The sequence below is a fragment of the Myodes glareolus genome, chromosome 6 (assembly GCF_982192425.1).
Source record: "Myodes glareolus chromosome 6, mMyoGla1.1, whole genome shotgun sequence".
In the NCBI taxonomy this organism is placed as follows: domain Eukaryota; kingdom Metazoa; phylum Chordata; class Mammalia; order Rodentia; family Cricetidae; genus Myodes; species Myodes glareolus.
Window position 1 is genome coordinate 105538639 of NC_142031.1, and position 11269 is coordinate 105549907.

Consider the following 11269-nt stretch of genomic DNA (forward strand, 5'->3'; position numbering starts at 1 on the left):
CTTCAATGACACCTCAAAGTACAATGAGACGGTTCCTGCTCCAGGGTCACAAGGTTGTTTAACCCAACAGCCCAGGTGAAGACACCTCTAGAGGCAGGCATAGGCTTATCTGAGGCTCAGGAGGACATGATGGCCATCCCTCAGAGGCTGACAACAGGGATGAGCTGTGTAGACCCTGAACCCCAGCGTGGTGTGCAGAAACTGCCTATTCAGACGCCAGTTTGCAGCAGATCAGACCACAGGCCCTTTAGACCACAGATTTGATGGATGCCGCACTCATCACAGCCTTCCCAGGGGGCCTTCCTCCCTCTGCCCTTGCCCTTCCTCCGTGGACTGTCCACCAACGAGACACTTACGTGGGCACCCTTTGCCATTGTGCGGTTCTGCTCTGAGAAGACAGATCCAAGGTCGCCTTCTTCGTCCCACAACTCCTTGTGTCTCCAGCCAAGAGGAGAGCTAGAACTGGGGAGACTTTTCACTCCTCAACTGCCCTGTAGTGGATTTGCAGAGCTGAATCTCTGAACCTATCTAAAGGTACACACTGACTCTTACCATCCGGGCGTGGGGATTTCGATAATGGACAAGGAAGTGAGAAAGGAATTCTCTGAGGGAATAATCTCATCTTCAGACAGAAAGAAGCACACTGCTGACTTAGGTTGTCAAGCTGTGACCAGGCATGAGCGCTGAGGACCCAAGTGTGTCTGCTAACACCTACTCTCCAAGGGCCAGCCCACAGTTCTCACCTGAGGTAAGTCACTGCTACCCAGATTTGCTCTTCCGCCCTCCCTCCTCTCCTCAGCTCTCTGAAGCCAGGGCTGGTTCTCAACTCTCCCCTGTGACAGGATTATTTGACCACACTATGGGAAAGGCACCTTCTGGTTGGTTTAAAGAGCTGAATGGCCCATAGAGCTAAATGGCCTATAACTAGACAAGAGAGGCTAGGCAGGCCTTCTGCGGGAGAGAGGAGCTGGAGATGAATCTAGGTGCTCGAGAGATGCCAGTGAGACACTGCGGGAGTCAGACAAACAGCATGGAAGAGAGGTAGAGAATCACAAGGCAGAACATAGATTAGTAGAAACGGATTAATTTACATTATAAGAGCTAGTTGGGAACAAGCCTAGACTAAAGGCCAAGCTTTGTAATTAACAAGAAGTCTCTGTGTCATTATGTGGGGGCTGGCAGTCCAAGAAAGTTCAAAATCATGTCCAACTCCACTCCCCTCTCTTTCAGAAAGCCTTTCCAGACAGTTCCAAATGGTTTCTACCTCACCAGAAGAACTCTGACCTAGCAGAAGGTGGGAAGCCTATAGGGAGACTCACAAACGCAGAGATGCTGAGGCTCTTGAGCCTCCCTGCTTCCTGCAGATGACAGCTGCTAGGTATTAATCCCCCCTCCATGATACCCAAGAAAATGGAGGTGTGACGTGTCTTCAGAGGTGATATGGAAGGCCTGCTGGGCCTCAGAGTGTGCCATCCTGAGGCAACATTTTCCAGTGACTGTGCACGTAGACAGCCCCGGCTCAGGCCCCACTCGCAATGACCTGTGTCCTTAGCAAGGTGCAGGATTTCCTTGCACCTCTTTCTTCATCTAGGAAGCAGGAGTGATGACAAACAGCCTGTGCCCATAGTGTTCTCCCATTGCTCCTGGCTCACACACTGTCTGATGCCCACCCATCCCTCAGACTGGTTTTCATAGCGCTAGCTTCTCACCAGAACCTCCTGGGAGCTATTGAATGTCATGTAATTATGTCAAGCCAAGATTCTGGTTTAATCTGGGCTGTGGCTTGGCGATGCTCTCCTAAAAGATTCCCTGGTGGGTGGGTCTTCCAAGCTACTCAGTCCCTTCCTGCTCCTCCTGGGCCTCACCTCCCTTCTCCGGGGAAGCCCCTCCCACCACCACTCACCCCTTCTTGTATCAGTGCCTTCAGAGAAGAACACCCTATGGGCAAGCCTATCTTGGCAACTCCTTTGACCCTGTGTACAAGTGAGAAGTGTAATTACACTGTGCACAGCCTCACATAGTATGCCTTCACCTCTCTTTCCTCCCCTCCTGAAAGTGGCCATTTGGGATCAATGGCTCAAGGTCCGGAGGCAGGCTGCATGGGGTTGACCCAATGCTAAGGTAGACAGGCACTGGATAGCTATTGTCTTCAGAACCCACTTTCCCAGCCACGCAAAGAAGTCACTTAGATCAGAGAATCTTCTCACGGGCTTTTGGTTTCCTACCACTGTGTACCTACCTATCTGTCCCCCTCAGATTCCCTACTTGGTGTGGGCTAGAGTCCACTTTCTGGTCTGACAGCAAAGTAGCTATGCCCTGCTGGGAGCACCTCCTCCCGGTCAGTCTTAGAGAGGAAGCCTCTGCCATAAAGCTGGTTCAGCAGAAATTCTGTTAACTGGGCTGCAGTAAACAAAGTCTTCAAGCAGATTGTTCTCAGAAGAGCTAGGTGAGTCCAGAGAGAAAGGTGCACCTCTCGGGATGTCGAGGAGCCCCACCCTCAGGCAGATTCAGCCTGCTCTGCAGGGGAGGAGCAGGAGAAAAGCATGACATCTCTAAGATGCCCACCCAAACTCCCCTACACCTGTAGGGGGAGCTAGAAGAAGACCCCTGGGTCTTACCAGAAGCTGTAACTCTCCCTCAGGACATGAACTGCTAGGAGGTACTGCTTTTTAATCCTTGAGATCATTTGAGGCATCAGGCTAAAGTAATATGCGGCCAGATCCAGTATACGGTATAGGAGCTCAACGTAACCAAAGCCCTGGCCTTCTGCTGGAGCCATCAGATAGAAAGTGACCCCACGCCCTTACCTCCAGCTGGCCAGATGCTTCTATAGCCCAGCCACACAGCCATCACAGTTGGGCTCCTGCTGCCACTGGTCCCAGGAGGCCTCTGAACCAGCTTGTCGACAGCTGCTAGCCAGACCAGGCCCAAGAGAAAACGGTGGCCACTTGAAGCTCCCCAGAAGAGCCCATCCCAAGACGGCCCCAAGGAGAGCCACCCAGTGTCACTGAGCAGGGCAGATGTAGAATACCATGGCCTCAGAAGGTGTTCCATAGACTCCAGAGTTTCACACCCTCCCACCCCTTCTACAAAGCTAGCCTACACGTGCCGAGGACACCGGGACTGTCTGCCTACTCACTCACCTGGGGAAGACTCATTTAGGCCCATCAGGTCATTGGCCCTCTGGATCCTCTCCAGGCACATGGCTTGCTCCTTCTTGAAGATGCAGTCAGAGTGCATAGCAATAGCCTGTAGAACAAGAGGAACAGACAACAAGGGAGCAAGGCGCTCCATTGGCAGCCCCTCTGCTTTGACTTAGAAGTAAAGTGTTAATAAGGAGGAGGGTGACAGACCTCAGACCAGCAGGGGCACCAACATCTGCTTTGTCACAGATGCCATGAGGGCTCTCCCCAGACCCCAACTCAATGTGTGGGACCCACAGGCTCCTGAGCCCTAGTATGTGTGGATGCTAGATAAATACTGCAGAGGGACGGGTTTGGGTTTCATCATTTTTCTGTTACAGATGTGTACTAAGTAGAGATGTGATTCAACTCGTTACAAGATACATGATCACGTAGCAGGGTTTGAATCTGATACTCTGGCTCCTGCTGCACTTTAGGGGAAGGTGGGAGTTGGTAAACTGAGAGCTATAGGAGCAAGTGCCCTGCCTCAGCAGACAAAGGGGTAATGGCAGGATTCAGGGGTCTCAGCACTCTCTTTCAGAGGAGGAAAGACAGGCTCAGAGAGAGCATCGTGCAAAGCTCATCTCAGTTTCCACAGCAGGATTCAGCAACTTTACAGCCATACCCTGTTATCACGATAGATGGCCAAGTTCATATCCATCACTCCCCAGATCAGAAATTATTCCCATGGCAGAGATCTGAGCTCCCAAGGGGCATGTCCCAAGACAGATCCAACCCCAGCTGCTCACAGACCGAGGAATGTGTCCGTCCTGTCCCATAGGGAGATACAGATCAGGATGCTAGGGACCTGGGGCTCTAAGGACAGCCTTGTCCTGGCCCAAATGGAACTCTCCTCCTGTCCTGATCTTCACCTTTGCTCTAGAGAGATCTGGGAAGAGGACAGGGCCCTGAGTTTAGATGTCAGAGGGTCTCATGGGATGGAGGCCAGAAGACAGTTCTGTAGCCCTAATCAGGGACCCTGCACACAGTTGAGCTATCCAGATTCTATGCAACTTTAAATGTCACTGCACGTGTCACCATCTTAATAGACCTGTAAATTCTGTGACAACTTCCAGCCCAATCAACACCAGTCTGGAGGAAAATCATTTATCTAATTCACACCACAGAAGCACGAGTGTTGCAGTCTATGTGTGTATGTGTGTGGGGGGTGAGTGTTGGCAGAAATGAACAGACATGCCAGTCTAGGGGACAGCTTGGCTGAGAGAACACAGAAATAACTGGTTCTCCAGGTGGAGGCTCGGTACCCCTGTGGAGGGAGACGCTGGGCCCTTACCATGGGCAGCAGGAGGAGAGGAGTCAGGGAGCACCACAGGGCTCTGGCCATGGTGCTTCCCGCCCGGCCTCTGGCTCTGGCTGCTGCTCCCAGCAGTGAAGAATCAGCACCGCTGTCCACAGGCTAAAGGGAAGGAAAGACAGCACAAGGTGTCAACGGCAGTGGGTTTCCAGTCCAAGCTTCCAGACCTGGTAAATCCTCAGGGCCTGAACTCCTCCTCTTTTCCCCTTCTGTCCTACCAACACGAGTTGAGTACCATCTGCACTGAGCCCACAGTAGAGCACCGCATGCCTGTACATGCCAGCTCAGCCACCAGGCTACTGGAACACTCTAGGGCAGCGTATTCCTCTGCAGTAGACCAGCTGTCTCCACATCTCGACATTCTCTGCCTCCACTTGGAACAGCATTTTGGCTGGCATATGCATGCCCACCTAGCTGTGACATTTACCAGGCTCCCTTGTTCTCAGGCACAAGTGTGAGCCTCTTGTGCAGGGCACACATGCTCCAAGCTCCTTCTCTTTCCCTTCTAAGTGCAGGCCACCTCTTCAAGGGGAGATGGAATGATATCCCAGCGGTTGGAGAATGATGCTGGAATCGAAGCCAGGATCATGGCGCAGTCTGTGGCAGCAGGACACCGTTCCAGGTTGTGTGACCTAGCCAACTCCAAACAGCTCTGGTACGAAGCAATAAACTTCTAGAGCACCTGCTCACCCTGAGAGGGCCTCTTTGCTCCCACTGCATAGTTGGGACGAGTACATTCCCCTGTCATCCTGTCCCACCACACTTTGTCCTTAGTGACTGCTAAGGGTATGCTCACATCCTAGTGCTGCTGGACCTCAACTCCCTTCATAAGTTCCTTTATGGAGACCCAGAGCCATGTACAAAAGACGCTACTGTGAGGAAACCACTAGCTCACAGACATATCGAGGTCACATGAATTCTAATTGGTCTAAAAAATAAAAAGGTGTGTGAGGACCAGCACCCCAGAAGGGACCCCAGAAAAGCTACAGATAACTGAGGAGACTGGGGGAACCGAGCGCACAGACCGTCGGAGCCTGTTCTGCTTCTACAATTGACCATTGATAGAAATGCTTTGCCATCCAGGAGATCTGCACTTAGGAAGGTTTGCCCTTGGACAGAAAGCAACACATGCGAGGCTACTCACTGCAGCAGCAACACACTGGTCCTGCCAAGCAGAGCTTTGTCATCCCTTTGGAGCTATGCTGGTTATGACTACATTGCTGTGGGAATGATTATTAAGTAGCCCTATCAGAGCACGGCTAACACAGAAGGGCTTCACTCTGCAGGCCGTGAGGAGCTGAAACAAGCTTGCTCCCTGTACCCACAAGTCCCATGTGCCCAGCTTTTGTCACTCATGCCTCTGTGCCTCTGGTGTGTGGTCTTAACATCCTCTTTCAACCCTTTTGGCTCCATGAGGTAATAAATACCTAAAATGAGGAATGAGGAGCAGCGATAGGAAGATGAAGAGAGGAGAATGTCCCTCCCCAGGCTCACTCAGAGATGCTGAGGAGGCCTCAGACAGCTAATAAGTACTGGGGAAAAGGAAGCAAGTAGGGCTGGGTGGACTGGGAGAAAGCTGGGAACAGACATAGGTCATGCACATAGGCTTGAGTTCCTATTCTGCCCCCCAGACTCTTTACCTTCCTCGTAGCTACAGGCAGCCTTGTAGTAGTGATGGCTCCCCCAAAGGCTGCGATCACCTCTACCAGTCTGAGATTCCAGACTCTGCCTGCAGAAATGACTTCAGGCTTGATTAGGATAGAGGAATATCCAGTTCTGGGTACCTCAGCAGGAGTGAGAAGCCATCATTCCCAGCTACTCCAGGACAGAAAATCCACTAAGAACAGAATGTCATCTGAGCTCAGAGCTGACTCTCTTTAACCTTGAATAATCTCAAGATGAAGACTCCAAAACAGAGCTGTGGTCCCCAGGGAAACGCTTCAGGAGTACACTGTCCCCAGACATACCTACCTCCTCTCCATCCCAGACCCTTGCAGCATAGTGCAGCCTGGGGCCAGCTGCCAGGCTGGCCCTCCAGTTGGGTTGTGGAGACGGGCTTATAGGGGTCCTTGCATCAGTCCTTGTGAGAACCTAGGGATGCATACCAGGACAAAGAAAGCTGCAGCTCTAAGGTCCTCTCTGGTGGAGGGAACGTAACGGCAGAGAACTAGGAGGTGGGGACTGGTATTCTATCCTTTCCCTCTCCTTGTCTCTCCCCTCCCCTCTCTGAAGCAAATGAGCATAAAACCATGTCATGTCCACAGACACTAGCCCACCCTTATCCACAGGGCTTCCACGTGGAAGCATCAGTGTGGTCACCTGTGACCACAACTCCCCTCATAAGTCCCTTTATGGAGACCCAGAGCCATGTACAGAAGACGCTACTGTGAGGAAACCACTAGCTCACAGACATATCGAGGTCACATGAATTCTAATTGGTCTAAATAATAAAAAGTCAGAGTCAAATATTAAGGGGTGAAAGCTGAAAGATCAGAGAAGCAAAGCAACCAGTAACTAGTTCTTACCTCTACGAAATCCTCAGAACCAAGGGAACAAGATCCTATCTCTATGAATCCTCAGGCTAAATACCCTGAGCTCCTGTCTCCTCCCACCTTATAGTCCTCTTTCCGCCCAGCCATATCCCTTCCTGTCTCCAACTCCTTAGGGCTGGGATTAAAGGCTTGTGACTCCCAAGTACTGGAATTAAAGGTGTGAACCACCACCACCTGACTCTGTTTCTCTTTGAGACTGGATCGATCTACTCTAACCCAGGGTGGCCTTGAACACACAAAGATCCGTCTGCCTCTGCCTCCCAAGTGCTGGGATAAAAGATGTGCTAAAGATGTGCGCCACTACTGCCAGGCCTATATGGCTAACTAGAGGCTAGCTCCCACACTCTAATCTTTAGGCAAGATTAATCTGTTAAAGCACACACTAAATATCACCATATATCACCTTCCTGCAGATATGGACAGGGATCCTTGGTTCTGTGTGCAGCCTCCCAGCCAAATCACAATCCAGGGAGAAATCTATAGTGCTGACACAGGAGCCATGAGGGCACACAAGTAAGTATCTTCCGGTGGGGCAACCACTAAACAAGAGCTAGGGTCCTGGGTTACCATTGCTGCTCCACCTGATCCGCACCACAGAGGGCTCGGGCCCTGGCTTCTCCTCCTGACTCTGGAAGCCTCACATAGCATGGCTCTCTGTTCTTCCAGTGCATCTGTACTGTTTCCACTCTTTCCCAGTAGCACCTGGAACACGGTTTTCACAGTGTTCTGTGGGGACCAGACACAGTCCTCCACAAGCCGCCCTCCCCACGTGTCCCCTGGATCTGCCACACCAGTCTGCTGCCTCTGCCTCAAGACTCCTTAGAAATACAAGCGTCCCTGTCTTGGAATGAGCCAGGCCACCACAGGTCTAAAAGATACCCCCAGCTTGAGGAGGGACATCAGCCCCTTTGACTTGGCCACCCTGCAAGCCCTCCCACCCCACAGTGCTCCCTGGGCTCCAAACGGTGCCAGGCAGGTGGCTCTGCGAACGGGGAGGCTCTGCCTCCAAGCTCTCAGAGGACGAGAAGTGGGAGGCTCCCCCTGGAGATTTTAGTCTTGACCTCAGGTGAAGTACTTAAGCTTCCTGCTCAGCCTCGACACGTTGTCTGCAAAGTGGGAATGAGAGCCATGCCTGTCTCAACAGCTTCAGGGAGGTGCCATAGACTGGCATCTGTGAGGTGTCTCCCACTCCGTGTTCATGATTCTCGTGTCATTGGGCCGTCACCTCCGCCCTGTGTCACGTTCACTGGGAACAGCAGGCTGGCTGCACTCTATCTCCTAATGGCCAGTCCTTTCTGAGTACTCCCTGTGTGCTGGGCGCGCTTCCAAGTTCTACCCGTCAACTCCAGCAACCTGACAGACACTCATGAAGTGGCTCCTGGCATTATTCTCGTTCTACAGGGTAGGTGACAGGAACACAGAGAGGCCATGTAACTTCTCCAAGGTCACACAGGAAGTACCCCACAGAGCTGAAAGGTGGTTCCAAAACATATGCATCCCTTGGCTTTTGCTCTATCACTTGTAAAGGAGCCTGCTGCAGCCTCTGGTCACTTTACCCCTGCCCAGAGGTGTGCAGAGCCTCTGCTACTGACTGCCATTTGCCTGTGCAGATGCAGCCTTACCTGTACCTGTCTCCCTCTTCAGAAAGAGCCACTGTGAACAGAATGTTCCAGTCCTGCCTAAGATCAACTTGAGAAGCCACCTCATCATGGAGAAGCTGAGGCCAGAGCGGGAAGGTGTTTCCCAACGTTACAGGGCATAGAGATGTGGCTGGCAGAAATGGGATATGGACAGAACTTCAGGGGGTCTAGGAAATCCCAGAACATCCCCCACCCCTCTAGCCACCCTCCCTGGGCCCCAGCAGTGCTGAAGTGAGCTGAGCAGGAACTGACAGCAGCAGCCGCATCACCAGTCAGCACACTGGAGAATTGGTGACTCACGGACCTCGAGACTTTCCTCGTCAGAAGAAGAAGGGGGGATCTGCAGACCCTTCAGCTCACTGCACCAAACCCAGCAGAGGCCATCTGCCATGCTCAGCAGGGGCGTGGTTTCTGCCGTAGGCCACTTACAACTCCCATAGCTGGTCCTGGCTCTCAGTTGGAGTCTGTTGTCTCTCTGCATCCTTCCTTACTCTGAACTCCTCTGCCCCATGAAGCCCCTACAGGGATGGACAGGAGGACAGCGCTGTCCCATCCCTAGCCCCTCATACAGGCTTGGGTTCCACATACACCCGGCAGCAGAGTCACCTCTAGGGCAAGACATCAGGTGGTGGGGAGGAGGTAGGGAAGGCTGGAGCCAGCCTAGCAGCTAGGGACCCTGGAGGACTGTATCAGGAAATGGGGTGCCCCTGAGTGGGGAGAGATGGTTGCACCCCAACAAGGGAAAAGATTTTCCTGGCCACTAAGCAGAGGCAACCACAGGGACCTTCAGGATCAGGACCAGGCTAATGGAAAGCAGGTCGAATGCTGAGGTATGGAGTAAAATGACAGCAAAGTATCCCTGGAAGATGTGGCAGGAAAGAAAGGTCCGTGGAGGACAGCAGGGCTTGAGAGAAGCAGAGGGGAGGTGGTGAGCTCGCTGCCTGAGCCTTAGGTTTCCAGTGAAGAGGTTCCAAAGTGCACGGTGGCTGCCAGTGCCCTCAGCCAGTAAACCACATGCCCATCTGCCAGGGAGAAGGTGGAAAGAGCCAGGTACTACTCAGAATCTGACGAGAGCTGGGAGGAGAGAGGCCACTCCACCTTGGAGCACCACCTCCTGAAAGCCCACCCGTGAGCTTACTCATTCTGTCCTCTGGTCCCCAGCCCTGAACAGAGAGCCCCTCCCTCCTGCCTGGGCTATTGAGGTCTTGCCAAGTTTACTGTGAGATCCAAGGTGAGGTTTTGCGTTGGCTTCTCCCCCATAAGAGAAACAGGAGAAGGGGCTTAGGAACTACATGGCATGCTCAGACAACATCAGAAGTATTTAATGTGTGCTGTCTCCAGTTATACTATGGGGGTGGGGTGACGTCTGAGCACAGTGGAAGCCTCCCCAAGGACTGACAAACAGATGCCTCAGGGAGACTAAGGGGAGCAGCTAGTGTTCAGGCATCTTGAGCTCCAAGACCAGACCTCCTTTTTCTTCAATCTCTTGGACCCTCTCTTGCCTCTAACCATTCAGCCCAGCAGCTAGGGAACCTTCTAGTCAATTCACTTTATGCCCTAGTATTGAACAGCCAGAGAGTCAAGTATGGTTTCTAAATGGTATATTTTTAAATGGCCAGGAAATTAAAAGAATTGAATTTCATGAAATACAGACTGCCTGAAATTAAAATATTGGGTGTCCATAAAGCTTACCAAAACACCGTCCTTTAGTGACTGTTATTCTGTTCATATGTCTCCTGCAGTTGCTTCCAAGCTCACGCAGCAAGATAAAGTCACTGCAACCAATCACGATGGTCACTGAGTCTAAAATATTTACTAGATTTACAGGGGGAAAAAAGCTACAGACCATGTTCCAGGCTCCTGCAATACAGTGTACAAACACCACACACACGCACGCGCGCGCGCGCGCACACACACACACACACACACACACACACACACACACACACACACACACCTGGGCCTTCTTTAAAGTTGTCTTTTGTGACCCAGTGTTCCCAGATCTGATGTGAGCATGTCTTTCTGTTTCTGCCTGCCTCTGCTTCATCCCAGATCCCAGGCAGGTATCATGGGAAGTCTACATGCCTCCCCAGCTGTGTGTCACTCCTCTATGTGTCAGTGTGGGGGTGGTTTTCATTGTGTGCTTCTGACGGCATCCAGAGCTCAGTACAAACACATCACAGCTAAGGGTTTTCCTGCCTCCATGTTGCCAGGCAGCTGGGCCACGAGGTCCCATCCGTTCAGGCACAGGAGCCCAGTTCCTTCTGTTCAGAAGTGGCAGGCAGCTTCTGAGGTCTCCAGGCCTTCTGGGGTAAAAAGCCCCGACGTCACAGCTCTGCTACACACATCCTCTGCTCGGTCCAGTTCCCTCAGGGTCCCCTCCAAGAGGAGTGGCTCACAGGTGAGCATGATCTTCTCACCCTGAGCAAAGTTCTCACACTGTATTGAGCACCCTGGCCCTGCCATTTGGCAGGCAGCACAGGGCCCGTCACTTACTCAATGCCATTCATTCCTAGGCAATAAAATCCCTGCTTGGCCCCGTTCTCAGTGATAAAGCCACCTTGTGACCCTCTCTGCTGT

General features: G+C 52.2%; 1 protein-coding gene across 7 annotated transcripts in view; it reads right to left on the bottom strand.

The window, feature by feature from the left end:
• The window catches only part of Adcyap1r1 (ADCYAP receptor type I), a 53609-nt gene that overhangs the window by 39911 nt on the left and 2429 nt on the right, over positions 1 to 11269 (bottom strand). For all 7 annotated transcript variants that reach the window (XM_085691049.2, XM_085691046.2, XM_085691045.2 and 4 more), the window contains exons 2-3: positions 4477 to 4599; positions 3144 to 3249 (exon numbers count right to left, since the gene is read on the bottom strand). In XM_085691049.2, coding sequence (XP_085547175.1) covers positions 3144 to 3249; positions 4477 to 4527 — 157 coding nt within the window. In that variant the 5' untranslated portion in view covers positions 4528 to 4599. The remainder of the gene's footprint in view (positions 1 to 3143; positions 3250 to 4476; positions 4600 to 11269) is intronic.